Source organism: Leucopleurus acutus (genome assembly GCF_964270905.1).
Source record: "Leucopleurus acutus genome assembly, chromosome: 12".
Taxonomy (NCBI): domain Eukaryota; kingdom Metazoa; phylum Chordata; class Mammalia; order Artiodactyla; family Delphinidae; genus Leucopleurus; species Leucopleurus acutus.
In genome coordinates, this window is record NC_139154.1 from 16,752,990 (window position 1) to 16,780,624 (window position 27,635).

Sequence of the window (27,635 nt, forward strand, 5' to 3'; positions counted from 1 at the left end):
GTACGGCGCAGCCTCGGACAGCCCCCGCGGGGGACCTCGCGTTAGGACCCAGGGGCGGGGCTTGGGCTGGCTGCCGGTGTGGCCGGGGCTGGCTCACGGTGTTCTCTCCAGGGACCCGGCGGCACAGTCGGGATCTACAGGGCGGCGGGACCGCGAGCCGGTGACATCCTCCTCCCTCGGAACGGAGCTGATGCTGCGGACTCTTCCCAACCAGAAGTGCGAGGTACAGACGAGCACGGAGAGGGTCTCAGTGAAGGTCCGAGGGGGGGAAATAAATAGGAGAATGAAAAAGCTATTCATACCCAACTCCAGCAAAGCTCTGGATTGTTGTTTTGGGAGAAGCATTGCGGGCAATGAAGACAAATCCATATCCAGAGTGTCTGTTCCAGTCAGAACAAGGTGCTGCTCCTTCCATGATAGAGCTGGCCCGATGTAATCAATCTGCAACCAGATAGCTGGCTAATCCTCGGGAAGTAGTGTCATACTGGGGGCTCAGTGTTGGTCTCTGCTGTTGGAATATTGCGCACCAAGCAGTGGCTGGAGCCCGATTGGCCCTGGTGAGTGGAAGTCCATGTTGCTGAGCGCAAACGTGACCTCCATCCCTAGTGCTTTGTTCTTGAGTCCATTTCTGTGGAAGGAGGCTGACTGACATTCACAGGTTGGTTATTCTGTCCACCTCATTAAAATCCTCCTCTGTGGAGGACACCCTTTGGTAAGCATTTATATGGAACATAATTATCTTAACATTCTGTGCCAAATTAGAGAAGTCTGTCGACACACCTCTCCCCAGACTCCTTGTCAGGCTTCCTTGAATTTTCTAATCATACTCCTTTCAAGTACCTGACCATCCAGCCAAGCCATTAGCCACAGCGCATGAAAAAGTATGGCTCTGTGCTTCTGATCAGGCAAAATGAACAACGAGGTGCACTGCTCAAATTTCTGCCCACTGAGAGGATTTCCCTTCATCACTGTCCCGCAGAGCCTTCCCAAAGTGAGATGTTGTGCAGCTGTGTCCTTTTAGGTGATGCATACCATGCAGAACCCAAGAGTTTTCCTCTCCAGGCAACTGGTCAGAGGGAGGTTACCGTGAAGCTGTAGGTAGGGGTTGGAGAGAGAAGATAATGTCGCAAGAGTAGAGGCCACGGTCATGAGGAAATCAATTTCTTGTGCCTCCAGGATCTGCTTGAGCCCAGCTTCATATATACCACTTCCACCTGATGATGGCGTGCTGCTGTGTGCCCAGCTTTATGGCTTGGTGGGTCAGATGGCACCCAGTTCATGATGGACAGCTCAGGTCACAAGGGAACTTGCTGGCCCATGGCCAAGCAGTCAAGTTCTGGTTTGTTTGTTTTTTCTAACTTGTCATTTTGAAATAATTACAGACTTATAGGGAGCTGCAAAAATAGGACAGAAAGGTCCCATGCACCCCTCACCCAGTTTTTCCCAATCGTGACATCTTATACAGTCATCTCTCAGTATCCACAGAGGATTGGCTCCACGGATACCAAAATCCATGGGTGATCAGGTCCCATAGTTGGCCCTCTGAATTCGTACTGTTGCATCCATGGATTTAACCAATCGCATATCATGTAGTACAGCAGTATTTATGGAGAAAAAATTTGCATATAAGCAGACTCATGCAGTCCAAACCCATGTTGTTCAAGGGTCAACTGTATAACTATAATACAGTATCAAAACCATTGTACACATTGATACAATTCACAGAGTTCATTTGGATTTTATCAGTTTACATGCATTCTTGGGGGTGGTGTGTAGTTCTACACAATTTTTATCACGTGTAGACTTCTATAACCACCACAATCACGATACAGAACTATCATCACAAAGATCCCTTGTGCTTTCTCTTTAGAGCCACATTCTCCCTCTTCTGTCTTCCCCAACCATCCCTAACCCTTGGCAACCACTAGTATGTTCTCTATATCTAAAATGCTGTCATTTTGAGAATGTTATATAAATGGAATAGAGAGATTGGCTTTTTTCACTTAGCATAATACCATTGATGTACATCCAAGTTGTTGAATGCATCAATAGTTTCTTCCTTTTGTTCCACCATTCATCATTGTAGGATAGGTCGTTTTTCTCCAATTTTCGGTTGTTCCAAACAAAGCTGCTGTGAATATTCATGTGCATTTTTTGACATTTAAAAATTTTCAAATTGTGCTAAAATACACGTAACATAAAATTTACCATCTTAACTATTTTTAAGTGTACAGTTCAGAGCATTGAGTCCATTCATATTGTTGGCAACCATCACTACCATCTATCTCCAGAACTCTTTTCATCTTGCAAAACAGAAACTCCCTATTCCTTTCTCTCGCCAGTCTCTGGCAACCACCATTCTATTTTCTGTCTCTATGAATTTGATTAACTATCTCCTATAAGTAGAATCATACAGTGTTTGTCCTTTTGTGATTGGCTTATTTCACTTAACATAATGTCCTCAAGGTTCATCCTTGTGTAGCATGTGTCAGAATTTCCTTCCTTTTTAAAGGCTGAATAATATTCCATTGTATGTATATACTGTATTTTGTTTATCTATCCATCTGCCAATGGACAGTTGGGTTGCTTCTACCTTTTTGCTATTTTGAATAATACTGCTATGAACATGGGGTACAAATAGATTTTCAGGTCCCTGCTTTCAATACTTAGAGGTATATACCCATCATGTACATGTTTTTGTGTGGGCATAAGCTTTCATTTCTCTGGAATGAATGCCAAGCAGTGAGATTGCATGGTAAAGGTATGTTTTGTTTTTTAAGAACGGCCAAACTCTTTCATAGTGGCCGTACCATTTTATATTTCCACCAGCAATGTGTGAGATCTACTTCCTCTGATCTTCACTAGCATTTAGAATTGTCACTTAAAAAACACTTTTTTAAGCTGTTCTAATAGCTGAGTAGTGATAAATCATCATGGTTTTAATTTACATTTCCCTAATAGGTAATGATGTTTGAATGTCTTTTCACGTGCTTGTTTGCCATCTGTATGTCCTCTTTGGTGAAATGTTTGCTCACTCTCTAGTTGGATTGCTTGGTTTCTTTTACTATTGAGTTTTGAGAGTTCTTTGTATATTCTAGATGGGAGTACATTTCAAAATAAGTTGTCTGCAAATATTTTCTCCCAGCCTGTAGCCTGTCTTTTCATCCTCTTAATAGGGTCTTTCACCAAGCAAAAGGTTTCAGTTTTGATGAAGTCCAGTTTATCGGTTTGTTTCTTTTATGGATCATGTATGGAAATATTATTGATTTTTGTATATTGATCTGATTGTATCCAGGAACTTTGCTGAATTCATTTATTCCAATAGGTTTTTAGTGTATTTCTTAGGATTTTCTACATATCAGATCATGTCATCTGTGAAAAGAGAGAGTTTACACTGTCAGCCTGCTAATTAACATCTTATTATGTTATATTCTGTTACTCTCTCCCTCTCACATTTCTGTTCACTACTGCAGCACGCTGAACCCTGCCACATTCCTGCCCCTAACAGAAGGAGAACCTCATGATTGTCTTACCTTAGTTAGGAAACTTTCTGTACCTTGCTCAGATTTACTAGAGACTCCAATTAAGAATTCTGAACTAATATTTTTTTGTTGATGAAGCATATCTCAAGTATGAAACCAAAGGTTATCAAGAAGGATATGGTGTCACTAATTTAAGTTCTCTTTAGAATGTAGTCCTTTCTACCTGAGTTACAGTCAGCCCAGATGGCAGAACTTATTGCACTTACTCTATACAGTTAGTCGACTGGCCAAAGACCAGAGGGTAAGCACATACACAGATAGGAGATATGCTTGAGATCAGAACATGACTTTGAGATGCTTTGAAACAAAGAAGGTTTCCTAACCTCTCCTAGAATCCCCATCAAAAACGGACAACAGGGCTTCCCTGGTGGCGCAGTGGTTGAGAGTCCGCCTGCCGATGCAGGGGACACGGGTTCGTGCCCCGGTCCGGGAAGATCCCACATGCCGCGGAGCGGCTAGGCCCGTGAGCCATGGCCGCTGAGCCTGTGCATCCGGAGCCTGTGCTCTGCAACGGGAGAGTCCACAACAGTGAGAGGTCCGCGTACCACAAAAAAAAAAAAAAAAAAAAAAAAAAAAAACGGACAACAAGAACTTACGGATTCACTCCTGTTTCCTAGAGAGGTGGCTATTATAAGGGCTGAGGCTCATATAAAAGAGATAATATGGATGTGAAAGGAAATGCACTAGCAGATCATTAGGCCAAACAAGCAGCCTTAACCCAGGTGAGGTTCCTAACTAAACCCTCAAAGGATAAATCTCTGGAGGAATTCAGAGAGGCCACTATAGAATATCAACGTTTAGCCCCTGACTCTGAAAAAGAAGAATGTTAAAAAATGTAACCTTCACTCAGATCATCACTGGTGCTCCCAAGGTGGCCACTTGGTGGTGCCAGATGATTTCAGATGATAGCTGAACTTTTCCATGAAACTACACATCATGGTACAAATTGGTTACAATCTTAAATTAACATTGGTAAATAAACTTTAAAAAGAAAACTTTTTAACAGGTTATTTTTAGGCCACGTGTCACCTATAATCATAATCTTGACAAAACTAAAGGTGGGACATGGCCTGGAACCAAAGCCTCCAAGATCCTTGGACACCTTCAGATGGATTTTATCCAGCTCCTACCCTTCATGAAATGGGAATGTTTTAGTTTTTAATATGTCTATTTTTATGATGGACTGAAGCATTTAGCTGCTATGAAAAGCTATAGTCCTTACTAAAAGCTGCTTGATTTTGTGTATCCAACCTATCACATCCCATTTTTTATATCAGGTGGTCAAAGCACACACTTTACAGGAATCAGTGACATCCTTAACTTAAAATTAGCAAAAATCTCAGAAACCCTTTAGCTCCCTGGCCAAGGGTACTCTCAGAAGCCCTTATGGCCGTATGGTTCACTCCCTTGGGGATACATCAGTTATCTAAGAACTGAACCCATTTATTTAGAGATTCCACTTCCAATACTAGACTCTACCCTGCTGCATGCAGACATGGCAAAATATTACAAGGGATTAATGTACTCCACCCAGTCCTATCATCAGCAGGTTAGTTAAGGACATCTTCCCCCAGCATCTTCCTAAATAGCTTCTTGGTGATCTTCAACCATGAGATTTTTGTCTGAGACATCAGAGAAAAATTGTTCTTGAACCTTATTGTATAGAACCTTATCGGGTACTGTTAACAAATACAGCAGTGAAACTCCAGGGGGTCAATTCTTCAATACATATTTTACAACTAAAGAAGAATTTCCGAATTGACACAACTGGAAGCCTATTCCAGTAGAGGACTTCAAACTGAGGATTCTCCCAGATGCTCTAGAAGCAGCTGGTCTTCAGAAGTATACAGCTGACCAAAGACCTTTGGAATAAACAGATGACTTCAGATGACAGATAGCTTCTGCCCAAGATGTCAGACCAAGACCTGTGTCAAAGCCCTGTTTTGCCTAACACAATACTGTATCAACTATACTTCAAAAATAGTCTTGTTTTGTTTTTCATCTGCTTGCTTATAGTTACTCTTCTCATTTCTATTGATTCCTGGTTGTCATCCACCCATAACAACCCGTTTTCTCTTTTCTTCCCTCTTCATTCTAATTGTTAGGTCAGAGCGTACTCATTCTTTTTTTTAAAAGTCTTTTATTGAATTTGTTACAATATTGCTTCTGTTTTATGTTTTGGTCTTTTGGCATGTGGGATCTTAGCTTCCCAACCAGGGATTGAACCCGCACCCCCTGCACTGGAAGGCAAAGTCTTAACCACTGGACCGCCAGGGAAGTCCCCAGAGCGTACTCATTCTAATGCCATTCTTAGATTATCCTAAATAGTAGCCACTACTCTAAATCTCACCAACTGCTGGATATGCCATCCACTGGCAGACCATCATGATAAATATATATGAATGGTTCTGGTCTCACCAAATGAGACTATAGAGAATTAAAGCCAGTGGTTTTTCCATTAGCACCTACAGGGACAAATGAACTTAAACAAAGCAACCTGTGACTTTGCTGGTGTCCCACTCTCCCAGAAGAAGAGCCAGTTATCACAATCTGTTGATCAGAATCCAGGTAATTCTGAATTCGAATTCAACAACCTTCATTAGGGTAGTAGGCCAGTTACTTATCAGCTGGAAGACAGTAAAGGGATCCAAGTATATAGCAGAGCTAAATATATAGCAAAGCCACCTAAGGGTGGCTTTGGCGCCAATCTCATGTCATGAACAACTTTTTTCCTGGATCTCTATGTGCCCTTACTGGATTCTACTTCCTCTGTAACCAGGTCAACAGGTCTCGTTTTCCTCAGACTAAAAATTCATGCACTTTAGGAATAGCATCCCAAAACTGTCTGTATATAGAAATCCTAACTTTATACATCACCAGTGCTGGAAATTCCAACCCAGGCAAGAGCTCCAAAATGAGGCCACCCTTAATTATTCATGCACTCTGCCTTGGGGAATTGCTGACTCATTGTTTATGTGAACAATCAGAGCAGTATTTCCAATGGTGGGAGACAGAAAGACTATAAGAGACCTATCACTCACTAACTGCCACAAGTTATGACATCACCTCTTCCCTAGATTGAAGATCTGTAGATTTGTCTCAGCTCATTGGCTCAAGTAGTTACGGGCGATTGCTTTGCACTAAACTTCTTACTGACTGATCATGGGGGCATCTATGCCATTGCTATAGTTGGCTCAATGAAACAGGCATGGTAGAACAGGCAGTACATCACCTTAAAGAAAACACTACTTGGCTCAATGCTTCTGCACAGCTTCTCTCTCATCAGATCTGATTGCCATGATGATACAACAAAAAGATCAAAAAGATCTCATGATAAGTTTACTATGGAGACAACCAAACAGTCCTCCGTAAAGATCTGGCTCTCTAGCATCTCTGAATTGGTCAACCTCTCTCAAGCAAGAAAGTGACCAAAAGGGAGAACTGAGGGACTAAATATACCAGTGGACAATGGATACACCTCATATGACAATAGAACTCTGTCCCACACCTTTGCAGCAACCAGCCTGGAAGCCAAACCACAGCCTCTGCAGCAATCAGCTCAGAACAGCCAAATGACTGCTACTTCCCCCCTATTCTTTGCCCTCACTTCCAACTTAGAACCAACCATAGAAAACCAAATATGCTGCCCAAACCAATCACATAAGATATGCTGCTCCGACTTAGCCCCCCTCCAGTTTTCCCATGCCGACAACTTCCAGTCAGGGTATACCTGAAGCTTTCACTTTTTTTCTTCTCATCGTAAAGCTTTCTTAATCCCTTCATGCCTTTGGGTCTCTGCCAGGTGCAGGTGATAGTGGCTGATCCTTTGCTATGGCAAGCTCTGAATAAACAGCCTGTTTCTTCTCATTTGGGTAGTCTTCATTTATTTCCACAAGTGCAAAGCCCTTCATCTTACAGAGGAGAAGACTGAGACCCAGAGAGGATCGTGGATATGATCTCATTCCCAAATGACTTTGAAGTATTGGGGTCTTCAGGCACAGATTCCTGGTCATTTGTCAATATCCATCCTCCTCTTCTTCCTTAGTAATAGAATCCCCCAATTTTCGTTGGCCCCATTGCTGCCCAGGACAGAAACTTCCATTTCCAGCCTCCCTTGCCATCAGCCATAGTCCTATGTCTAAGTTCTTGCCAGTGGTCTGCAAGCAGAAGTGGTATATTGCAATTATTTGATGAGGAATGTTTAAAGTACAGTCTTTATGTTTATGACTTATTTGAATAATAATTGAAGAAGCTTTTTTTTTTTTTTTTTTTTTTTTTTTTTGCGGTACGCGGGCCTCTCACTGTTGTGGCCTCTCCCGTTGCGGAGCACAGGCTCCGGATGCGCAGGCTCAGCGGCCACGGCTCATGGGCCCAGCCGCTCCGCGGCATGTGGGATCTTCCCGGACCAGGGCACGAACCCATGTCCCCTGCATCGGCAGGCGGACTCTCAACCACTGCGCCACCAGGGAAGCCCAGCATTTTTACATTGATTTGAATGTGTGTTAGGAGGTAACCTCTAAATCCTTGGAACTTCCTGAGTGATAGGATATCTCTGTTATTCATAGTGACCCCCCCAAGGACCATATCTGATAGTTTATGCTAATGAAGTGACTCGTGGTTGGCCCCTAGTTTACTCAGATGAGATGACTCAAGATGGGGACTGGCCATGCCTGACAGATCAACCAAGTGATTAGAGGGTTGAGGCTTTGAGCCACATGGTATCAGCCCAACCTGGGGGTGGAGGGCACTGGAGATGGAATTCAACTGTGTGGTCCAATTGATCACGCCAACGTAATGAAACCCCAATAAAATTCTGGGCAATGAAGCTCAGGTGAGTTTCCTGGCCTGGAAGCACTCTATGTATTATTGTTACACATCAATGTGCCAGAAGGGTAATGTGTTCCTGGGGAAGCCTCACATTTGTGCTGTTCCCAAACCTTACCCTATGTGTCTCTTCCTTAGGCTGGTTTTGATTTGTATCCTTTTGCTATAATAAAATTATCATAATAAATACAGCACTTTTTTGAGTTCTGAGAGTAGTTATATATATAGAATTACCGAGTCTGAAAGAGTAGTGGGAACTCCCAAATTTGTAGCCAGATGGTCAGAAGGGTGACCTAGGGACCCCCAATTCATGGCTGGTGTCTGAAGTGAGAGCAGTCTTGTGGGTGACTGTTTCCTTAACCTGTGAAGTTTGGCCCACCTCTGGGCAGCTGGAATGAGAAGTCATTGTAGTGCTACAAAATAAAATAGCAGTGAATTTTCATATACGCATACAACAACCCCAAAAGATGGAACAATGCTAATCTATATTTGAAATTGAAAAATAATTACAAGAACAATGTAGTATTTTTCTAAGAAAATATTTGATTGGTAGTGTTCTAGAAGGAAAGATTTTCATCTAGTAGAAACTGTGCAGTCAGAGCACTGAGAAAACTTGGGCAATACAAGTTGTTTTTCAAATTAATACGTGGTTAGTGAGGACCTACTGGGTGCTCATTTCTGAGAGGAAGTATGAGAAATGACCTGAAGCAGCTGATAATTTGGTTCAGGAGACAAAGTGGCAAGATGATAAACAACCCGTGACTTAAATAGATCAAGACAGTGATAAGAACTATCCCTATCTATATGTTCATTTTTAAATACTTACGGATACAACAAATGCTTTTACAATTGCAAATGAATAAGACCTGACTTCTCATCAGTGTTCAAGAGAATTATTCCCCAAGGAGTGGACCTTTGAACAGGGTTCTGACTGATTATTAGGCTTTAGACAGTGGAGGGGGCATTCCAGGCTGGTGGAAAGGCTTGAGGAGAATGGCCCAGGCTGGGAAGTGCAGAGGCATGTCTTAAGTATGGCAGGCAAGCTAGTTTTTCTGAAATAGAGGTTCTTGTCAGGAGCAGCTCAGGAGATTAGGGCAGACTGAAGAGGGCAATAAATGCTAAACTGAGAGGTGAGCATTTATCCTGTAGGCAGTACAAAGGCTTTCAGGGGTGCGAATGGGTGCACACTGATGAGAATGGTTAATGTGGCCGAGATACAAAAGAGGAAGGGACAGATGTTAGGCAAAGACCAGCTACAAAGTTGTTGCAGGTATCCAGGTATATAAAGTGACCTGGGCGGGGGTTAGAGAAGGGCACTGGAGGGAAAGAATGTGTGATAGAGCAAACTAAGCTGTTACTAATGTAAAATATTTGCTATTTCTGCTTGTGAACTTTGAATCTCTGGGAAGAATTTCCCATGATTTTCAGGCTCCTAGGCTGGCATCATGATCTTAGCTGTCCAGATGCCTCCTGTGCCTTCTACCTGCCTACTCCCCTCTGCCAACCTCTTGTACCCCTAGATCCTGCTTGTCTGCATGGCCCCACTTTGAGCTGGTTCCCTGAATTCTGGGCTCAGCTAACTCATCTGGACTTTAAATGTTTGAACGACTGTCCTTAGTGCAAGCTAATTCCTTTAGCCAAGACTCCTCTGGCCTATGACAGCTCTTGGTCTTGGCTTCTCCACATAGGTTGCAGAGACAACATGATATGAACTTGAGACCCAGTAAGCTTAGGAATAACCATTACAGAAAATAGAAAGTGATAGCAAAGACACACAGATGGCTTGAAGTAACAGACGAGATAGGAAAATTGGTTTAGCAATAGTTGGTATGTCTGTATATTTGATTGTTGAAAAACAGTTGAGGTATAATTTACATACCATAAAATTTAATTTTATTTGCACATTTCAGTGAATTTTAGTAATTTACCAAGTTGTTCAGCCATCACCATAATCCAGTTTTAGGACAGCCCCACCACCCCAGTGAGATTCCTTGAAATATTTGCAGTCACTCCCAGTTGCCACTCCCAGCCCCAGGCAACCACTGATCTACTTTGTCTCTGAAGATTTGCCTTTTCTGGCCATTTCATATAAAGGGAACCATACAATATGTGGTCCCTGGCATCTGGCTACTCTCACTTAGGATAATGTTTTTGAGGTTTTGATTTTTAAAATACCCATATTTTAATTGATGTTTAAAATTTTTTTATTTCAAAAATCCCAAATCTAGTAGCATAAAGATCTATTAAAATTGCTTTTTGCTCGCAAAAACTTTAATAAGAGTACTCTACTGCCTCATAAAAGTAACATTACAGAGAAACAAGTGCATGGAGCTTTTGTGTAGAGAAGGCCTTCACTCTCTCAATCCCCAAACTATAGCTGTAAACCAGGAGGAAAGAAGTCCAGCAGTTAGGTGTATAGACCAGGGCATGGCACTCTCTGAACCTCAGATTCCTTAGCTGTAAAATATGGCTGGGCTAGGTCACTGGTGCCTCCACCTTCCTCAGCCTTCACTCTCTTCACCCACACAGCACCCCCTCTCCCATCAGTAACAGGATGGGGAGACAACACAAGTGGTTATAAAAACAACCCCCAGCAGGTAGGAAATCACCAGACTAGGTGGTCTCTTAGCTTCCTTTCAGCTCTAGATTTATGAATCAACTTTCCTCACATTTATTAAGCTCCCAGGGTTTCCCTTTTGGGTGAAGCCTTAATGTATGCTGAGGGTTTTGGATTTGGAAAGGCTTTAGTTAGAGAACACACATTATTACTAGTGGAGTTCATATAAAGGGAACTATACAATATGTGTAGTTCTGGCTTCTGACTAGTGGGCTTTCCCAGTTTCACTAAATTCAGAGAGTCACTCTAGTACAAATTCTCTGATGTGCAAAGGGCAGAACATCCACCAAAGCCTTTCCCACATGCTTTACATCCCCAGGGTTTCTAACCAGTGGGGTGAGCTTGCTGATGTTTATAAGGGGAAGAGGTTTGGCTGAAGGCTCTCCCACATTCACCATGTCCACAGGGTTTTTCTCAAGAACGAATTCTCTGATGCTTAACAAGGGATGTGCTGTGATTGAAGGCCTTCCCACATTTACTGCTTTCTCAGCGATTCTCTTTAGTATGTATTCCTGCTGCTTAGTAAGGCAAGAAGAGAAGTACTACTGACAGCTTTTACTGTACTTGAGGAGTTTCTCTCCAGTATGGTTATCTGGTTTGTTTGTGTTTTTTTTGGAATAGTATGTGACTGAAGGCTGTGCTATACTCATTACACAGATAAGGCTTCTCCCCAGTATAAATTGTCTGATGTTGAATAATGTGTGTCCACTAACTAAAGCCTTTCCAAATCCATTATGTTCACATAGTTTACTAGTTTGAATTCTCTGGTGTTTGATAAGGGAGGAGTTGTGACAAAAGCCCACTCCCTCTCTTGATATTAGCAGAACTTCAGTTTAGTATGTCCTGTCTGATGTTTAACAAGGTCCTCCGACCAGAAGCCTTCCCACATACATTACACTCATATAATATGTGTGTGTGTATATATATATATATATATATATATATATATATATATATATACATATATGTATATTCTCTGAGGTTTAGTGGTGTGTGTACTCCAGCTGAAAGCCTTCCCACATTGTCTGAATTCATAGGGTATTTTTCCCAGCATGACTTTTCTGATGTTTAATAAGGGATGCAGTGTGAGCAAAGGCTCTTCCACATTCGTTACATTTATAGGGTTTCTCTCCGGTGTGAAATCTATAATGTTGAGTGAGAGAGGAACTCTGGCTGAAGGCTCTCCCACATCTATTACATTTGTAGGGTTTCTCTCCTGTATGAAATCTGTAATGTACAATGAGAGAGGAACTCTGGCTGAAGGTTCTCCCACATTCTCTGCATTCATAGGGCTTTTCTCCAGTGTGAGTTCTCTGGTGTTTAATAAGGGATGAAGTATGACCAAAGGCCCTTCCACATTCATTACATTTGTAGGGTTTCTCTCCAGTATGAAATCTATAATGTAGAACAAGAGATGAACTCTGGCTAAAGGCTCTCCCACATTCGCTGCATTCATAGGGCTTTTCTCCAGTATGAGTTCTCTGATGTTTAATAAGGGATGAAATATGACCAAAGGCTCTTCCACATTCACTGCACTCATAGGGCTTTTCTCCAGTGTGACATCTCTGATGGCGCCTAAGTTCTGACTGGAAATGGAACAACTTCCCACATTCATTGCATTTACAAGATTTCTTCCCTGGATGGGTTCTCTGAGAGTTATTTCTCCCTGAAGTCTCTCTGAAATCTGTATCACATTTATAGTATCCTTCTCCCATGAGAACACTGTGTTGGTTAACAGGGACTGATCTTAAACCCAAACTTGTCCCAAATTCACTCCACTCATGATCTCTCCTAAGGGTGGTAGTATATTTGTGAGTGAGTGACATTTCTTTCAGATGTCTCTCCTGCTTTTTTGGATGCATCTCTAACTGGTCATCACAACCACAAGTTGCTTTCAGTTTGGAGGACCAGAGTTCATCTCTAATGTCTTTTTCCACTGATGCTATCTGGAATAATTCTTCTTTGGAAATTCCCTGACTTAGCATTGATTCCTTGGCTTGATGCCTTCTCTCCCAGTCTGGGGAAAAAAAAAAAAAGACAGTCTGTTATTACCTGTTCTATGTGCCAAGAGGAAGTAAAGTCCTATAATAAATGTAAGATAATTAACCTTTAAAATAATATCTAGGGACTTCCCCTGGTGGCACAGTGGTTAAGAATCCACCTGCCAATGCAGCGGACACGGGTTAGATCCCTGGTCCGGGAAGATCCCACATGCCATGGAGCAAATAAGCCCGTGTGCCACAACTACTGAGCCTGTGTCCTAGAGCCCACGAGCCACAACTACTGAGCCCACGTGCTACAACCACTGAAGCTCACATGCCTAGAGCCCATGCTCCACAACAAGAGAGGCTACCGCAATGAGAAGCCTGTACACCGCAACAAAGAGTAGCCCCTGCTCACCACAAGTAGAGAAAGCCCGCACACAGCAACAAAGACCCAATGCAGCCGAAAATAAAATTTAAAAAAAAATTTTAATAAATAAAGTAATATATAAAAGAGGTGTACAGTTTCTTCCAAGAATGGTGTATGTCTGAACAAAGTTTTGGAGGTGTCAAGAATAAGATACACAGGTGACTGGAGATTAGGAAAACCTGAGAGAACAGTGTTTGGACTCCAGGACACAAGATAAGTCCAAAGATTGTAAAGATGAGAGGAGGGTTAGGAAGATGCCCTCCACAAAATCTTCCCTCAGTCCACACCACACATTATTATGTATTATATAATATACATATACCATGTATTATATTACTGTATGTAATTGTGGTGGGCAGAATAATTATCCCCCAAAGATTTCCATGCTCTAATCCCAGGAACATATGTTACTTTACATGGCAAAAGGGACTTTGCAGATGTGATTAAGGGCACAGACCTTGAGATGGGGAGATTATCCTGAATCATTCAGGTGGGCCCAATCTAATCACAAGAGTTCTCAAAATCAGAGAACATTTCCTGGCTGAGTCAGAGAGATGTGGTGTGAGAAGGACTCAATCCACCATTTCTGGCTTTGAAGGTGGAGGAAGGACCCCAGGGGCCAAGGAATGTAGCAGTCTCTAGAAGCTAGGAACGCCCCTCAGCTTACAGCCAGTAAGACAACGAGGAGCTCAGTTTTACAACTACAAGGAATTGGTACTGCCAACAACCCAAAGGGACAGGAAACAGATTCTTCCCTAGACACTCCAGAAAGGAACTCGGCCCTGCTGATACCTTGGTTGTAACACTGTGAGACCCATGCTTGATTCTGACCTATGAACTGTGAGATAATAAACATGTTGCTTAAAGCCTCTAAGTTTGTGACAGTTTGTTTCAGCAACAACAGAAAGCTAATACAATAACAGTGACCCTTCTGAAGAGTAAAATGACTGGCAATGCCTAACCAGGGCTCCCAGAGGCCAGATTCTGAGCCAGTAGGTCTTGTGTGGCTCCTGGGGATATGAATGTTTATCAAGCTCCCCGAGAGATTCTGAAACACAGCCATGTTTGCAGAACATTGTAAACAGACATATTGATGATGAGACTAGATCCAGACGTCAGACCCTTGCCCTCATTCTGGAAGGAAACAAGATCAAGAGAGTACTAAATACAGAGGAGATCAGCATCTTCCCTCTCTCTCCTCTCTTCTAGGTTCCCATGACGAGGCCCATCCTGTGCTGTCAGGATTCGAGCCCTGCTTTCAGGAGCGTTAGCTCTGGCCTGAGGCTGATTCTGCCTCAGAGATGGACACTGACACAGACTGTCATCTCCAGTATGCTTGGGCTACACACGGGAGTCAGGAGAGCTTTGTGTCCATAATTCTACCCCAAGGGGTGGAGCCTACGGGGTACTCTCAAATCACCTAGGAATAAACAGTTTCAAAGAGGTTCCATCAACAGCTAGTAAGGAGTAGTCTTTGTTCCTGGAATCACCTCTGTTGCAGCTTAGCTTAACCAAGCTTGAAGTGTCCTCACTTTGATCTTCCTGACTTTATCCATCAGGATGTCCTTGCCAGTGACCCTTTAATTTCTGGGCTACTTAACTGTTCAGTCTGGTCCCTTGCTAACTCTCTTAGCCCTGCTGATACAGGATTGCTGGGCACTTACATCTGTTGATCCTTAGATTCCATCTAATACTGACCGTGTGACATCTAGTGATGATGTACAGCCCCAAGAACCCTGAAGGGTGGGCAGAGATAGGTAACAAGGGAAATATAAACACTAGAGAAGAAAATGAACATCTCTTCTTTTCCCACCAGAAAAACATTACAAAAGCCTACAAGTATTCAAAATACTGGTGTTGAGGGTTCCTGGCAAGTGACCTCACCCTTTCAAAGAAAAGCCCCCTGACCAAGGGCTCAGGGGAACTTCCCACTCTCGGTTGGGCCTTATTATCTGCTTTGGTCCAACTCACTCACCTGCGGGGGCACCTGTTGAGATTTCTGTCTCCAAAATACAGGGCTCTTCCCCTTCCTCCAACCGGCAGATCACATACGGTTTGGACATTGGAAACCCTGGGGGAAAGGAAAAGGATCATGACTGTGTATGTCAGAGGTCAAGGCTTGTAGACAGCCTCCAAAGAATAAGCATTGTGAAGTATCAGGAGCAGAGTCATGAAACTTCTTATTCTGAGTTCATATGGAGTGGGACCTTTCCTAGGAACAAGGAGTAGAAATACTGTATCTCTGGGCGCCAAAGAGAATGTAAATGTCTAATTCCAGAATCCCAGGGCAAAAATCAGCCAACAGGCCCAGACACCTGTAGCTTTTAAACACCAAAGAAATAAAGATGGCATGATGGGCAGGCTTTGGGCTTTGGAGGAGCTGAGCTCACCCAGGGAGGCCAGGTTCTTGAAATTCTCCAGCATCACTTCCCGGTACACGTCCTTCTGAGTAGGGTCCAGCTGCCCCCACTCCCACCGGGTGAGTTCCACAGCCACATCCTCAAATGTCATCAGGTCCTGAAACACAGAAGACACTCTTGCACCCTCGGGAGCACACTCATGACCCTAGGGAGGAGAGTAGACTGGTGTCTGAGGAGAACCTCAGGATGTACAGGAAGGGATTCCGAGAGTTCCTAGCGATGGCAATGCCCCTGTTCTGGGTTTTATCATCTCAAAAGTATTTTAAGCTGCTCCAGGGATTGTGTCATCCTTACTACTTGGCATCCCACCTAGTGCCCACATATGTCAACATCAAGTGCTTAGAAATGTAATCGGGGTCTCAGGAGAATCAGGCCTACAGAGACACTCTGCTTATATGGGAGAGAGAAATACAATCCATTTCCTCAGTTTTCCAAAGATTTCACTCTCAATTTAGTGACATTTAAATAGAATCAATTCGAAGTAACAAACTCATATACTCTGCATTCTGAAATGCAATGGCATCAGTAGTTTTCTAATTAAGTATTTTTGAAACTTGTGACCTAGTATTTCAATGACAACTGTTGCTAAGGCCAAATAAAATCATTTGGGGCTTAGAATAACTTATCCCCAAAACAGCCTGCCAGCACGCAGTTCACTGAAAGTATATCAGGTGGCCTTATAGTGAATCGGTTAAGACTTCTGCGAGTTTGATTCACATAAATCCTCTCCCCCAAAGCCTAATCATTTTTCAGTTCCTGAATGTGCAAAGTTGAGAGTGAGACCCTGGATCTCAGGTCCCCACCAGGTACAACCATTCTGTGGATCCCAACCAGAACTATCCTGTCACTCTCTATAACAGCAACACTCTCATTTGACTTACATTGTACAATAATCCGTAAACTATGAACTATAAAGCAGATAAGTGAACGTAGTACTGTTACTTTCCCCCCAAAACGTTTAAAAGTCAAATCCCATTTAGATACTAAGGTTTCCATAGAATGAGCCAAAGTAACAATTTTATATGAAGTTAAAGGCAGCCCAGAATAATCAAATGTGGAAAACACTACTTTAGTAACCTCTTGTGATCGATTATTATATTATTCGTTCAAAATATTCATTGGCCCTCCCTACAAAATTGATCTTCCTACCCCACTGACTCAGGTGTGGCCAAATACTCTGCTTTCACAGATGGAATGTGAAGGAAGTGACATGAGCTTCTTAATGAGCAAAAGCCTTCAGGGTCAGTGGAGGTTCTCCAATTGCTTCTTTTTCCTCTGCTTTGAGAACAGCAAACGATCCCAGAGTGAAGATGTGGGGCAAAACCACAGCTTGTGTGTAATGTGGACAAGAAATAAACCATTGCTGGTGTAAGTCTCTCAGGGTTTGCTGTTGTTATCACAGCATAACTAGCCTAAACGGACTCATTAAAAAAGCTGGTACTCCAATAGGGTTCTGCCATGACAAAAAGCCTAAAATACATGACACTGTCTTCAGGGCCAGGCAGTGAGGAAACTTATTGGCAAGATGGCAACCCATGTACTTTGGTGCTGAACTGTGGGGTAAAGCTGTTGCTGCCGTAACTTGAAAGACGAACAGTGCAAGCATGAGCTTGTGAGGTTACGAAAAGAGGAGGGAAACATAATATCAGTAGTATGAGTTGGTTGTCATTGGCACTGTCACTTGACAGTATTACAGGAAAACCAAAAAAAATGAGCTCAAGAGTTTGCTGATTTGCAAAATAAAAATGGAAGGCCAAAGAAAGTGTCCAGAAACCCCAGGACCTGCAGGGTTGGAGATTTAACCAGTTCTCGTTTCCAGCTGGTCAAAGACAAAATAAATATGGCTTTCGCATAACAGAGGCTGATTAAAACTCAGCCTAATGGCAAGGACCAAATCATGGGTGTGATTGTCAAACCTTTTGTTTAAACCTCTTATTAATTTCAGATGGCTCCCAGTAAATCCTTTCAGTGGGACCAATCTGTTCAGAGTGACTAAAAGTATGGTTTTCCCAAGGAAACCCCAAAAGCTCCACAATTAAGTCTAAAGAGAGGGGCATATTTCAACAAGAACTGTGGGAAAAAACTATTGACACAGGGAGCTAATGGAAGGAAGTACACAAAAAGCTGGTCGAGTTTTTGAGAGTTACACTGAATGTTCATGACTTGAAACAATCCTTGGGCCATCAACCTACTCAGGCAGAATGAAAAAGCTGCTTAGCCCTCAAAAGAGTTTATCCTCCAACATCATCTTCATATGTGACCAAGGGGGATACTGCAAAAGGAAGGAACTTCTGGAGGGCAGAGCCAGGAGCCAAGGAGAACACTGGACTGGGGAGCTATACCCAGGGAGCAGAGCCACTGCATATAACCAAAAGACTTCCCCACTCCCGAGGCCAAGGTCCTCACCAAGTCTGCCCAGTGGAATTTTTCTTTTTAAGAGATCTTTATTGGAGTATAACTGCTTCACAATTCTGTGTTAGTTGCTGTGGCACAACAAAGTGAATCAGCCATATGCATACCCTGCCCGGTGGAATTTCCTAACTGTTACAGACCAGGGACTGCTGGACTCCTCCCATGTTCCCCTTTCTGAACAGCGGTGTTTATTGTGGTTATCCAGCCCCATTGTTCCACTGTATGTGCGATATCTGGATTCTTTTTTCAGAGATCTCCATATCCAGAGGAGAAATATCCAGACCTGATGTCCAAAATATCACACCATCCAGGACTTCAATCCTCATGCTCTGACTGGTTGGGGCTTTGGGGTTATATCTCCCCTGGGGAGAGATTTTGTGTGCAGGAGGGAGGGAAGTGAACATCTGTGAGCAAGAGAACAGACAGCGTAATTGTCTGTTCAGAATGTTTACTGCCCCTCCCTCTGGGCCCCTTACTATGGGAGGCCTATACTTCCCACCTCACGGACATTAGGCATGGCCACGTGACCTGCTCTGGCCAATGGGTTGTGAGCAGAAGCAGCACATGCTAGTTCTCAGCAGAAGCCTGGAGAGCCGGCTCCTGAGCCTCACACTGCACCCTCCCCCAGCCACGAGAACGGCACACCCCAGAGGAGGGCTGATCCTTCAGCCTGAATCCCAGAGTGAAGAGGGTGTGGATGGAGCAGAGTCACGGCCAGCCCCCTAATGACAGGTAACGTATAGAAGAAACACACTTCGTCACCGTGAGCCAGTGAGAGCTGGGGGCTGTTGCTACCACAGCATAACTAGACGAAGCTCTCTGATATACCTCTGAATGGTGTACATCAAGGCCAAAGAGGTTTAAGCTCTTTATTACTCTACTAATTACTTGAGACAATTCCTTATTGGTGAGGGTTTCCCCTACCGACTAGAAAACTAATTATGAATGTCTATTATCAAGCCAGAATCCCACCAAACCACCATCTCGGATGCTAGGAAGCGATGCAGGCTGGCGTTCACGGCCCTCCACTTGGTTCTCCCTCCACATCCAGCCTCCTACAGCCAAACCTGAATCCACCTCTACAGTCAGTCACCATTAACCCCTGCATCCCCATCGCAACTGAAGCTGGCGAGGACTAGGCAACTCCATGCGCCAGAGACTCCAAGAGCTACATGAGGTGGCTGTGTTACTGAGTGGTTGAGTCTGGAGCCAGACAACCCAGATCTGAAACTGGCTCCCCCCCCCATTAGCTAGATAACCAGGACCACGTTACTTTATCTCTCTGTGCCTTGGTTTCCTCAGGTTACCTCTCTGTGCCTCAGTTGCCATTCTTCAAAATGGGACTGTTTTAAAGATGAAATTAATTAGTATAAATAAATTGTGTAGAATAGTTCCTGATACCTATTTGGTTTTCAGCAAATAATAGCTTTTATTATTTTCATCATTATCATCCACATGATTATCATCCTCATTTTACAGTTGGCAAAACCAGGGCATTGAGAGCTTAGGTGATTCATCCAAGGTCACGCAGCCGGAAGCAGGGGAGTTAAGTGTGTTGCCACACTAATCCGGGAAGATAACATGTGCACGGGGGTCCAGCCTCAAATGACCTCCTCACCTGTCCGAACCCTCAGAACCTCCTTGTCCCCCCTTCTCCATGCACCTTCCCCAACGTCTCCAGCACAGGCTGGTTCTCCTTTTCCCAAACTCTGATGGAAAGGCCTGTCTATGCCATTCCACCTGCCATCAAACCACGCACATCCTTACTGTGATTGGGGCTGCATCCCGGGTGCGAGAGTCCCCTCCCCTCGTGGCTGTGACATCTCCTTCAGGGCCAGGGTGCTCTCGCATTACTTGGTACTCACCACAGTGCCCGTTACAGAAATAAACCAAAGGATCTGAGTGAGTGCTCACTGAGCAGAGAGGAGAGGGCCCTGGACGAGGGGCAAGGAGGCCAGCAAAAGCCTTGATGGGCTCGGCCTCCTGCAGAGCAGGAGTTGGGGTCAGTTCCCTTTGGCAAACCAGGAAGCTCCAGAGAAAAGGAGGCAAAACTAGCCACAGTTCAGGCAATTGAGGAAACATCAAGAGAACCCCAACTCACCTGGGGCCTGGCTTTCAGGAATAAGCTGGCTGTTCCCTTTTCTCCTGGGCATCTCTCTGGAGGAAGAGCAGGGTCCTGAGAAGGGAGAACTAGGAAGGTAAAAGGAGATATAAGGAAGGCTAACCCTCATGAGATTTACAGCTCCCAGACTCCCCAAGTCAGTGTGTCACTTCCATGGTTCTGGGGACAAGGCTGGGCCAAAGGGAGCTGACGGACGGGCTAGAGGCCGCCCTTGTACACAGCTGCGTGAGGTCCCCACCTGTCCATAGGCCACACCAAGCTGTAGGTAGCTGAAGTGTGACCACAGTCTGGCCACTCTATCGGAGAGTTATTTACTGGGCCTCCAATAATGCAGGTCCTTTACTAGGCCTTTTGAAAATATAAATGTGAATAAGAACTTCAAAGAATTTTAATGTAACCTGAGGATATAAGACAGGTTAACAATACAAAATAAGGCCTAGGACAAGGCCACATAGGGATATAGGACTTTTGGGAAGAAGTTACACCTCTCCCCTTATCCCTGGGAAGCAACGCAGAGGCCAGCTCTTCCTGAGAAGCTGTCCTCTATGTTCTTAAGCACCATTAGGTCTCTAGAGTGTATTTTTGAGAGCCCCTCTATTATAGGCCTTTGTATCATACTCTTTTTAAAGTCTTCAAACAAAAAACTAACCCCAACCATGCCAGAGAAGTGGCTACGGCCACCACCAACAAAAGTAGGGAGGTAGGCGGGCAGCGTGGTATAGCACAGGCCAGCACTTTTCAAACTTTAATGTGCATATGCATTCCTGAGGCTCTTGCTAGACAGACTGGGTCAGGGGATGTGGGGTAGGGCGTGAGAGTGCATTTCTAGAGAGCTTGCAGGGGAAGCCTGTGCTGCTGGTCTACAGACCACAAGGCATATAGGAAAAAAGAGGGGGTGAGAGTCCCAGAGATTTAGCCCAGTTCTGTCATTGGCCAGTTTTATGACCCTGAGCATGTGCACTGAAGAACTAAAATGCCCACCTGGGACTTCCCTGGTGGCACAGTGGTTAAGAACCCACCTGGCAATGCAGGGGACATGGGTTTGAGCCCTGGTCTGGGAAGATCCCACATGCCGCAGAGCAACTAAGCCTGTGTGCCACAACTACTGAGCCTGCGAGCCACAACTACTGAGACCACGCACCTAGAGCTCGTGCTCCGCAACAAGAGAAGCCACCACAATGAGAAGCCCGTGCATCACAACAAAGAGTAGCCCCTGCTCGCCGCAACTAGAGAAAGCCCGCGTGCAGCAATGAAGACCCAAGGCAGCAAAAATAAAATGCCCACTTGGTGAAGGGCGGGAGATTCTAAACTAAGAAAGGAATGGCTTAAAATCTCCTGGGTTACCTGGATTGCACTCTCCCCAACACTGGGGCAGACGGTGGTCACAGGAGGTGCCCACCGTGTACACTGCTGACCTTGTAGCCAGCTGCTCCGGAAGAACATTATTACTTAATGAAGTAATAAAGGAAGTGGGTGGCAAGGCTCCAAATGGCCCCACTGTCCTCTGATCCCTGGCCAAGGGCCACTCCCTCACAGGTCTATTGCCGTCTCCCTGCCACAGCAGGAAGAGATCCCCTCCTGCTCTCCCCTCTGTCCTCTGGCCTTTGGGATAAGTCTCCCATGGCCATGCCCTCCATGGTCTCTGGATGCTGGGACTTCACGCTCATTAGCCTGGAAGGCACCGCCACAGGGAAGGTGGTTGCAGGCTCTGCCTCTCCAGTGGGATTCCCCGGCCCTTTCCTAGGGCCCTCCTCCTCGACCCAGCACTAACCCCCCAGAAGGGGTCTGGCCCGCGGCACCCTCGAGAGCCAAACCTGATGCTGTGGAGTCCATAGCTGGTGCTAAGGGACGATGTCCTTTCACTAGGTCCAAATCTCTGTCCTCCGGCCGGGTCCCTGCGGTCCTCCCGGGGTTCAGGGAGCGGGGAGCAAGCTGGGTGACACCAGGCATTCCCACTCCGGCAGCGACGCCCAGCCAACCCGCAGCGCCCAGAGCAGGGCTGTCAAACCCGGGTCCACTTCCCAGCGGCGCGCAGCATGGCTGCGGGGGCGATGCTTTTCTCCCGCTCCCACTCCCAGAACCCTCACGCGCCCTGCCTCCGCCCACGGGCTCCGATCCGCCGCTCTCCTCCTAGAGACCAGGCTCTGGAACCCAGCTCTCACGCAGAGCACCAGGAAAAACGGCCCCAGCCACACCTGCGACCTCGGTGCCCGCTCCTCCACTGCCCGGAGGCAGCAGGGATTCTGGGGAGAGCCTCACAGGGAAACGACCGGCCCCGCAACTCTGCGCCCAGCTCCGGGCCTCCTCAGCCCCTCGCAGGCGGGCAGATGAAGGGACACTCCCCACTGTGTCGCGGGCTCGGGGCGCGGTGCCCAGGTCAGGCCTGCGCGCCAGGAGTAGCTAAACCCACAAAGATCCAAGGGACGCCCGGGTTCCAGCCCCAGCCCCGCCTCCCGAGACCCGTCCTGAGCCTGCGCAGACCGGCCGCCACGCGAGGGGACGCGGCTGCAGGGCGGGACCCAGCAGCGCCTGCGCCCTGGCAACTGGGGAATCTTGGGTGCTGTGCTCCCGCAGCTGCGGATGGGGAAAGTGGGCATCAGCTACGTGGATGGAGGTGTCACCCTGCTCCCAGCCACGGGCAGGGAACCGGAAGCAACCCCCATATGGGGAGTGCCTTTAGTACCCGGGCCGGAGAGCCTGGCTTGGGGCTGCTGAACAGAAGTCACTGGAGATTTGTTAAAAAGCCTGGGCCCTACCCTTAATCTGCCAAATAAGAATTTCTAGGAGGCTCTCCAGACATGTGTATTTCTTATAAAGTGCCCAGGAGATCTGATGGCCCATTGTGAGGCAGGAGATAGATGGGTCCCAGGCTGGAAGGGGCCAAAATAGCAGGAAGGAAGAGAAGCTAAGCGCTAGACCGCTTATTTCTCATCTCGAGGTCGAGGAGACCTTCCTGACTACACATGCGCAGAAAGGCTCCTTGAAGGTCAAAAAGGGAGGGGCCGCCACCACATAGTAGGTGATGTCAACCTACCCATAGGCCTCTTCGCTAGAATCCATCTTGGCTAAGAGGTGCATGCGCACATATGAGAGGACCCTGAGATATACCAAATACGAACTCAGAACCAGGCAAAGCAAGATGATCGGCCAAAGGAAACGTGGAAGAAATGCCCCATAAAAGTGATTCAAACTACCACAGTGGCAGGACCCTCTCTGAGCCCACCTGTGTGCCTATCCACACGTACCCTTTTTCCTCCTAATATATACTTTGTTTCACTACTTTCTGACTCTATGTGGAAATTCATTTCTACACAGCTGATGGGCCAGGGCCTTGTCACTGGCCACTGGTCCCTGGTGGTCTGAGGCTAGGATTCAGCACTCTCACTGCCACAGCCTGACTTCAATCTCTGGCTACAAACCGAAATCCTGCTTCAAGCCACTGCAGGCCGAGGCCACCTGAGATCAACTGCAGGCTACTAACTGCATTCTACAGGCTGTTAACGTGCCTGTCTTTCTCCCACTGCCCCCCGGTTTTGGATTCAGTGAAGGGTGAACTCAAAGAAGGGAGGGCTTTGGACTCCCTCCTCTTCTGGAAACGCGTATCATCTAGGACCTAAAAGAAATGGAGAAACAGTCGGGATATTAAAACAGTGGTTCTCTGGGGGCACTCCTCAATCAGAGAGGGGATTTGTGAGGACTGAGAGGTTGATTTATAGACCCTAATTAGGGGTTCAAGGAAGAATAACCTATTAAATCAGGGCAAAAAGTCCACCCTCTTTTTTTTTTAATAAATTTATTTTTGGCTCCGTTGGGTCTTCGTTGCTGTGCGCGTGGGCTTTCTCTAGTTGCGGCGAGGGGGGCTACTCTTTGTTGTGGTGCATGGGCTTCTCATCGCAGTGGCTTCTCTTTGTTGCAGAGCACGGGCCCTAGAGTGCGCGGGCTTCAGTAGTTGTGGCACGTGGGCTCAGTGGTTGTGGCTCACGGGTTCTAGAGCACAGGCTCAGTAGTTTTGGCACATGGGCTTAGTTGCTCCGCGGTATGTGGGATCTTCCCGGACCAGGGCTAGAACCCATGTCCCCTGCATTGGCAGGCGGATTCTTAAGCACTGCACCACCAGGGAAGTCCCCATTCTCCTTGCTTGTTCTTTCAATCTGTTTCACTTTTCTGCCAGCACTTCTGGTGGCACAGATGGCCAGGGTGGTACAGCAACTGCCCGGCAAGTAAGCCCTCTTTCTCCCAAGCCGAGGAGGTGTGGAAAGAGGGTGCTGCCTGGGAACCATGGCTGGCACAGGAGTTTCTGTTCTCTTCTGTGCTCTGGAACCAAAAAGGGGAGGGTATGGACACATGAGAAAAGAGCGTCATCTCATTGGTGGCTGACATAACTAGAAATGGAAGCGCTTCAGATGAACTTGAGGGGCTCTGCCTGCCCCTGATACCTTTTCCTTTAGGCATCGGCCTGCTACAGTGCCTGACATTTCCCACTCTTAAATTCCGTCCTTTGGGACAGACCTTGAGCTAGAGGCCCTTGTTACAATGCTCATTTGTTACCCTGGAGAGTTAATCAATAGCTGACCAGTGATGTCTCTTCCCCGACTCCGAGTGCTCTGGTGCGCCATTTGATGCCAAGTGCAGTCAGGGGAGCCCTGGTCCCCAGCAGCCTGATAGGTTTCCCCATTACCCCTGACATTCCCTTTTGCTGCTCCTTTGTACTCAAACCTTTCTCCCATCCCAACCCTTTGTGATCACTGCTCTATTCTGTGCTGTAGTTTTCCAGAATACCTTATAAACAAGATTATACAGTATGTAACCTTCTGAGAGTGGCTTCTTTCACTCAGAATAAAGTCCTTGAGATCCAGCCATGTTGTCATGTGTATCAGTAGTTCATTCCTTTTTGCTCTGAGTCCAGCTCTCCTTTACGGAAGGTTGTCAGAAGGTGCTGTACAACACACCCACTTACATCCTATTTACCAGAACACATGACCACACCTAGCTACCAGGAAATGTAGTCTTTATTTTTGTGCCTGGCTAAAATTCTATTACCACAGAAAAATAATGGGAAATATCAGATTTTAAGAACAATACTCATAATATTTTATCCAGAGGAAAATCAGATAGCAAGAGCATCTCTCTAACTCACATTAGCCTGAAGGAGCTGGCTTACTCTAGTTTAAAGAGCTAAAGGAATTTTAAGAACTAATTAAAAGAAACAAAAATGTGAAAGACTGGCTGGTGCTTTTGAAAGGCAGAACTGAAGCACAGAGATTTCTGCAGGTCCAACATGTGCTCTAGCAGACAGAGCTTCCTTAACTAATGTGGGATGTTAGAGCACCGCCATGTGACTTACCTGGGTAAGGAGTCCCACGGTAAAAACAGGAACCTGTTCACAATTAGGGCTCAGGCATATACAGTCATTTAGGGTGGACTAAAAATCCAATGGTATCTATTTTGAAAAAAATATATTAAACAAACAAAGGTATAGAAGTAGATTACCAATCTGACCTGGAATCAGACCTAGGCATCAGAAGAAACAATGCTTTTCTGGTATAGTGTAAAATTGTGCCTGAATATTTCTCTTCCACCTCATCTACCCAGCTTCTGATGATACACATGCACCCCAGGAAAAGAGAGGTCGTAGTAGAAAATAAAGAATATTACTGCTAACTAGCCAAATCCCTTTGCTAGGGGACAAACCATCCTCTACGCCATAGACTGAATGGTAAAACTGAAAACACTTATCACTAAGGGCCCATGCTCTTCTGCTAAGATAACGCCTCTTAAAAGGCCACATGATGTAAAAGAATGATGTTTTCTTTTGACAGAGAGTTTGGAGAGATGTAGATCTGGATACAGAGTACCAGGTAGTAGCAGCAAAGAGAAGAGACGCTCAGAGAAATAAGGTCAAATGGTGTCCAAGAGGGGTCTTAGAATTGCAAGAGGGGGCCTGGGAGGAGCTGTTAGAAGCAAACTACAGCAGTTCAGGAGACAGCAACACAGCTGAGCAAAACAACGAGACACAGCAAAACTGTCCGCTGAAAACAGGGACACTGCAAGGCCACACTCCACCCCCGCCCCACCTGTCTCATAGAGGAACACCCATGAAAGGGGAAGGCTAAAATCCTATGTTGCAGATTTTTTTTAAACGACCATCGTTTCTTTGACATGCCTCCCTTTGAGAGGTGGGCTGCAACGCCCTACCCTTGAATCTGGGCAAGCTTGTGACTGCTTCAGCCAACAGTGTAAAGCAGAAGTGAACTGATTTTCGAGGCTAGGTCATAAAAGGCCATGCAGCTTCTGTCTTGTTCACTGGGACTCTCTCTCTTGGAGCCCTGAGTTGCCATGTAAGAAGTCTGACCACCCTGAGACCACCACGCTGTGAGGAGGTCCAAGTACAAAGAGAGGCTACGTGTAGGGACTTTGGTCCACAGTCCTGGTGAGCCCAGCCATGGATGCCAGTCCATGTACCAGACACACAAGTGATGAAGACACTTGAGTCCTCTTCACACTGGAGTCAGTGTGAAGCGGTGACAAACCACCCTTGCTGTGCCCTGTCCGAGTCCCTGACCCACAGAAGTTATTGGCATAATAAACGTTGTTTTAAGCCACTAAGTTTGAAGTGATTTGTTACACAGCAGCAGATAGCCGTAACATCTTGCAGTTTGGCAGAGCCCCCAGCTGGCAGGCCTTGTTTTATTCTAAACAACGTTGTTTCTTGGCTGTTCAGCATCCATATGCCCTGCCTAACTCTTCTAAGAAAACTGGCTAAAGTTCTCTTAATCTTTCCAGCAACATGGCAGATTGGGTTCCCTGAACAACCCTAACTGGAAAAAACTAAAAAACTAAAAATGCTGAAAACTTATAAATCATCTCTCTAAACACACAGGCATGAAAGTAAGGAATTTGCAAAGTTAAAAAAAAGAAAGAACGAAAACAAAAAGATACACTCACCCCAATGTTCACAGCAGCATTATTTACAATAGCCAAGATATGGAAGCAACCTGTGTCCAGCAACAGATGAATAAGATGTGGTATAAAATATTCCAGCAAAGAATGGGGGTAGGTTGGGCTGGGTCTCCTTCAGAGGACAGTGGACTTGTGTGTACACACACACACACACACACACACACACACACACACATAATGGAATACTACTCAGCCATAAAAAAGAATGCGACTTTGCCACCTGCAACAACATGGGTGGACTTAGAGGGTATTATGCTTAGTGAAATAAGTGAGACAGAGAAAGACAAACACTTTATGATATCACTTATATGCAGAATCTAAAAAAT

At 45.4% G+C, this 27,635-nt stretch overlaps 2 protein-coding genes across 3 annotated transcripts in view; one reads left to right on the plus strand and one right to left on the minus strand.

Moving 5' to 3' along the window:
- ZNF2 (zinc finger protein 2) overlaps positions 1 to 27,635 on the plus strand; it is a gene marked incomplete at its 5' end in the record, with an annotated part of 42,858 nt that overhangs the window by 175 nt on the left and 15,048 nt on the right. Inside the window, one exon of the mRNA XM_082851229.1 lies at positions 53 to 223. Coding sequence (XP_082707355.1) covers positions 53 to 223 — 171 coding nt within the window. The remainder of the gene's footprint in view (positions 1 to 52; positions 224 to 27,635) is intronic.
- Positions 11,966 to 22,740, minus strand: ZNF514 (zinc finger protein 514). Of its 2 annotated transcripts, XM_082851246.1 has the most exons (5): positions 22,164 to 22,740; positions 20,329 to 20,417; positions 15,786 to 15,912; positions 15,371 to 15,466; positions 11,966 to 13,000 (listed from the first exon to the last, which is right to left on the minus strand). In XM_082851246.1, the coding sequence occupies exons 1-5, from the start codon at positions 22,297 to 22,299 to the stop codon at positions 12,015 to 12,017; spliced, it is 1,434 nt and encodes a 477-aa protein (XP_082707372.1). In that variant the 5' UTR covers positions 22,300 to 22,740; the 3' UTR covers positions 11,966 to 12,014. The 2 variants fall into 2 exon arrangements, with proteins under 2 accessions (XP_082707372.1, XP_082707373.1); XM_082851247.1 differs by lacking the exon at positions 11,966 to 13,000 and having other exon boundaries at positions 15,293 to 15,466.

Coding starts and splice junctions, on each gene's coding strand:
- ZNF514 (XM_082851246.1), bottom strand. CDS start 22,299: ATGCCTGGTGTCACCCAGCTTGCTCCCCGCTCCCTGAACCCCGGGAGG. Junction 20,418..22,163: donor TATGGACTCCACAGCATCAG/GTTTGGCTCTCG, acceptor TTACCTTCCTAG/TTCTCCCTTCTCAGGACCCT. Junction 15,913..20,328: donor TCCTGAAAGCCAGGCCCCAG/GTGAGTTGGGGT, acceptor TCTGTGTTTCAG/GACCTGATGACATTTGAGGA.